The sequence below is a fragment of the Apis dorsata genome, unplaced genomic scaffold (assembly GCF_000469605.1).
Source record: "Apis dorsata unplaced genomic scaffold, Apis dorsata 1.3 scaffold_995, whole genome shotgun sequence".
Taxonomy (NCBI): Eukaryota; Metazoa; Arthropoda; class Insecta; order Hymenoptera; family Apidae; genus Apis; species Apis dorsata.
In genome coordinates, this window is record NW_006264097.1 from 1 (window position 1) to 4,840 (window position 4,840).

Consider the following 4,840-nt stretch of genomic DNA (forward strand, 5'->3'; position numbering starts at 1 on the left):
TTTTTTTTTTTTTTTTTTTTTTTTTTTTTTTTTTTTTTTTTTTTTTTTTTTTTTTTTTTAATTGTTTGTCGAATTGTTTGTTGGTAAGAAGAATTTATAGATTTCGAAATGTTCGTGTTTCGAGTCGATTATCGAAGATGTTAATTATTTGCGAACGAATCGAAGTTACGATCGGGCGAAATAAAAAATTAAATTTTTGTTTGATATCTTCCTCTGTTCCTAATAATAATTTTTAGCGTTTAATTCGCGATTCTTCTCACCGAGAAGGGAATATTTCTCAACCTCTATCGAAAATCAAAATCTATTCAAACGCGAAAGAAACTTCGTTATAACGGGACACGTTAATACACGTTACGAAGTAACACGATTTTATCTTTATGGGTCGCCACGTGTCGTATTAAAGCGTTTTCCACGGTGTGAATACCATTTCGCGATATTAAGAATTCTTTCCCAACTTTTTTTTTTTTTTTTTTTTTTTTTTTTTTGTATTTGCCACAAATCTCATTTCCAAATCACCTGATATTACTTCTTAATTGCTAAGTTTTACAGAACTGAATAGAAGCTTAATAAGTATTACAACAATGCACTATAATACTAGAACTATATACATATATACTTACTTAAGTACATGCCGCCCAAGTTGTGCCTTGGATGCTTTTACATTATATATTTCAAATATTCTAAAAATATAAAACAAAAATTTGTTATAGTATATAGTGGAACAAGTATATATATTGTTTGTCAAATAGTGCTTAAACATTCATATGCAAAATCATCTATACTAATAAATCCTGAATATAAAAATATATTTAAAGATGTGATAGTTTTAGAAAATGAATATATATACACAAATGTACATAAATAAATTTGTGATTTGGTGATTTGGAAGAGATTCATAGTTATTTTAGATATCAGACAGTGTAAATAAATTTTTTAGCTATAAAAACACATCTGCAAAATCCATTCCACATTTATCATATAAATCCGATAATTACGAACTTTTTCTTCATATTATTTTTGCGTTTTTTAAAATATTAATATCATTGTACATTATTTCAAAAATTATTTATCATGATCGAAAGTACTTTCCTTACTTATTAAAATATTATTATCATATGTATAAAAATTTTTATACTTTCGATGATGTGATAACAGATTTAATATAACTTTAACATAATCAATATTATGATATCATGAAATTCTGATATAAAGATTATGAAAATTTTTTTTAAAGAAAGACTTTATATATATATATATATATATTATAATATTTTCAAAAAATATACTTCTTTTCTTCTGTTTATTAATTGAAATAATAAAATCAATGTTCAATGATATAAAAATTTTCATTTGTGCTACTGTATCTGCATTTTTGATAATTACTTTGTTGTGCAGCTACCGAGTATAAATAAAAAATATTTCCTATCTGTGTATCTATGTGCAACGAAAACAGTTTTATTAATCTGTTTATTGATTATACCATGATATCCTTGTAATATTCCCAAAATGTTTTTATGATATTATGATGTATTTTTATCTTTTACAATTTATAAACTAAATAATAATAATAATAGAATCAAAATAAATATTTTTCAAATTTGAATAGCAATAGAAAGAGCGGGACTTTTATAAGAATATTACTATAGGTCAGCTACTACTTGAAGATTATTGGTCTGTTTACAAAGAGCATGCAATCGGATTCGCTATTTTATAGAAAGAATAATTTAAAAGTTTAACTGACATCATATTAGTCTGTCTTTCATATTAGTTTTGAAAGGTTAATAGATGTAAGTACATATTTTGTCCAAAAATTTACCATGTATATAGAAAAACATTTTTCAATTAAATTGTTTAAGAAAGAATATGAGCTACCAAAATGAACGATTTTAATCTGGTAAGTTTGATAAAAAAAATTTATAACATTTAATAACATTTATCTTCAAAATTTTGCATTTCTGAAATTAATTATACATATAGTATATTATATCTTCGAAATTTTAACAATATTATTATATTTATAATAACGAAAAAATAATTTAAAATATATTATCGTATAAAATATATAATAAAGATTATTTTGTCAAAAATATATTACTCTGTTTCAATAAGGTTAATAAAAGAATAAAAAAAAGTGGAATTGACGACAATCATAGATTTTCAGCGGTGGCGCTTTAGTTGTCATTTCCATCTCCGGCGCCACCGCTACTTCAAGTACTATCTCTGTCACCGGTAATTCCATCCCCTTCTCCATTTCGCGGGTAGCGACGCCTCCGCACGGCGCCGATCAATAACGTTGTTCTCGGCGACGCCGGCGTCGGGAGCGTTGCTGTGTGAAGGCATCCGCAAGCAATCGACGTGTCGCCACGAAACTTGTACACGGGTGCAAAAGAAGCGTCGCGTGAAAAAAAACATTTGGGAATGCAACCACCGTATCTATTACCGTTTTGCAGAACGAAACTTATGATAATCAATTGCAACAACGATTCCTGGGTCCGGAACCAGCGATTTTTGGATTCGAGCAATCTTTAGGACCCACCCACGATACGATGGCTAAGGTGAGTTCTGTCAAAATAATAAATTAGTAATTTATCGTATTACTAAAATATATTGTTTTTCTTCTTCTTTTATTGTTTTGTTTTTTTTACGACATATATGTTTTAATTGGTTTTAATGAATTTATATTAACATTTTATCGGAAGAACGTGTTATTCCTACTCTGTCAACAACTGTTGCTGATTCTTAGAAAAGATCGTTTTCTGTGGATAATCAACTCAATTTTGTGCTTTTAATTATAAGCAAATGATTTTATTATAATTAATTTCTAAATTAATAAATTATCGATACGATTTTGCAATATATCGACTATGTGTACAGTAGTCACGGTCTATCTCGGCAGAAAAAGTAGTTTGGCGCCGTCATGATCAGCCGGACTGCAGCACACGGTCGACATTGCTAATTGAATATAAGAAAAGAATTAATTGCTATAATAATAATAATAATGAAAAATATATATTTTTTTACATAATATTGATAGCGATACATCTTTTACTATTAATCTTTTTTTTTTATTGAAATCTTTTATGTATATATGAATATTATTTGAAATACTAAATCTAAATTTATAAATAAAATATTAAGGGTACATGTGAAATTAATGGTTTTTAATTTTATTCAATTAATAGTATCTAGATATCTGATTTATCAATAGATTCATAAATATGCTATATATATGTATATTTTATGTACAAATAAAATATAGAAAATGTATCAATTAGAAAAAAATTGAGTAGATTAAGTATTAGAAATAGTACACTTGATTAATTCACAATTATATGGTAATATAATGATTTAATATAAAAATATATATTGCAATTAATAAATTTCTTTAACAGTAATCCATTTATAAATGAAATAATATCATTATTTTATTTTGGTAATTTCAAAATTATATGGATATTATTTTGTTTTCTTTTTTTTTATTTGATGCTATCAATTCTAATAATTTGAAATATTTATGCAGTTCACAGAAATTCACATATAAGTTGTATCATAAATTCTTGTGATCGATTGATAATGCATATATGTATGTCTCATATGATCTGCATCGAGATCATATTCATTGAAATATTCGTATTCAATGATATTAAAATATTAAAAAAAATTATATATATGAAAAAGAAAGTAATACGTTTAAGTAAATATTTTGAGAATATTTTATAAATTTATTATATAACTTTGTAATATTTTATTTTACGATAATTTCTGGTATTCAATATATATGTATACATATTTTGATAATTATTTACAAGATATCATCGATTTTAATAACCTTGAAATATATCCTCAGGGACAACGTTCTGAACAACTTTCCTCTTTACTGTAACCGTCATTCGGCCTTAGTTTTCAAGATATTCAAAAAAAACTTAGTTAAACTTAGGTTAAGATCACGTTATACTTTAGCATATGCGGTCATTTGATAATGAAGATATACGAGGAAGTTATTTGTAAACATACGTGTAAAATGATTAAGAGATACATGTTCCTAGTGTTTATAGTACAGAAGTTGTTTGACATTAATAATATAAATACGTAATGAAAATATATTTAAAGCTTTAGAAATTTCTATTTTTATTTATTCTAGTTCTTCTCTCTAAAGTAAAATTTCAAAATGCAAATTAAAATCACAAAATATATAGTAATTAATAATTAATATAATATATATAATAAAAATTCTTAAGGATATATTTTAAAAACATTAATGAGCATTCATGTAGGGAAAAGTTATTCAGATTTTATCTTTGAATATATTTAATGATCATTGAAATTGGTGTAGACAGTCGCTTTGTAAATAATTATCTTTATTTTCAATCGAACCGATTCTGATTTAAAAGATAATACCATAATATTCATTCGCATTGATCATTAAACGTCATATAATTATTATCGAACACATCAGATAGATAGAAGAGAAAAGACATGCGAACTGGTTGTAAAAGCGGTGTGTTTACTGACTGACCCATTATGCGACCAGATGCTTTCTTCGTAAAATTTTCACCGTGTTTAACGGTCCTTTGGAGACGTGCTCGTTTATACAAACCGGTACATGTGCAAATAGACTTTTTCTATCGTGCATCGACTGCAAATTAGGCGATTGTATTGGAGATGTATTCGAACAAATTCGAAAAAATCACATGAATCGAATCTCATGATTCATGATATATCCACAAATTTTTGAAACAACTATATCCAACATATATACGTGGATATATATATATATATTATATACATACATACATATATATATATATATATATATATATATATATATATATATATATAT

General features: G+C 25.6%; 1 protein-coding gene across 3 annotated transcripts in view; it reads left to right on the plus strand.

Moving 5' to 3' along the window:
• Window positions 1–1,644: 1,644 nt before the first annotated feature.
• The window catches only part of LOC102676205 (myosin-2 heavy chain), a 21,664-nt gene continuing 18,468 nt past the window's right edge, over window positions 1,645–4,840 (plus strand). Inside the window, exons 1-2 of one of the 3 annotated variants that reach the window (XM_031514438.1) lie at window positions 1,645–1,894; window positions 2,451–2,555. In XM_031514438.1, the coding sequence (XP_031370298.1) occupies window positions 1,877–1,894; window positions 2,451–2,555 (123 nt within the window). In that variant the 5' untranslated portion in view covers window positions 1,645–1,876. Of the gene's footprint in view, window positions 1,895–2,227; window positions 2,556–4,840 lie in introns of those variants that run through there. The other 2 variants (XM_031514437.1, XM_006624190.2) reach the window with 2 other exon arrangements.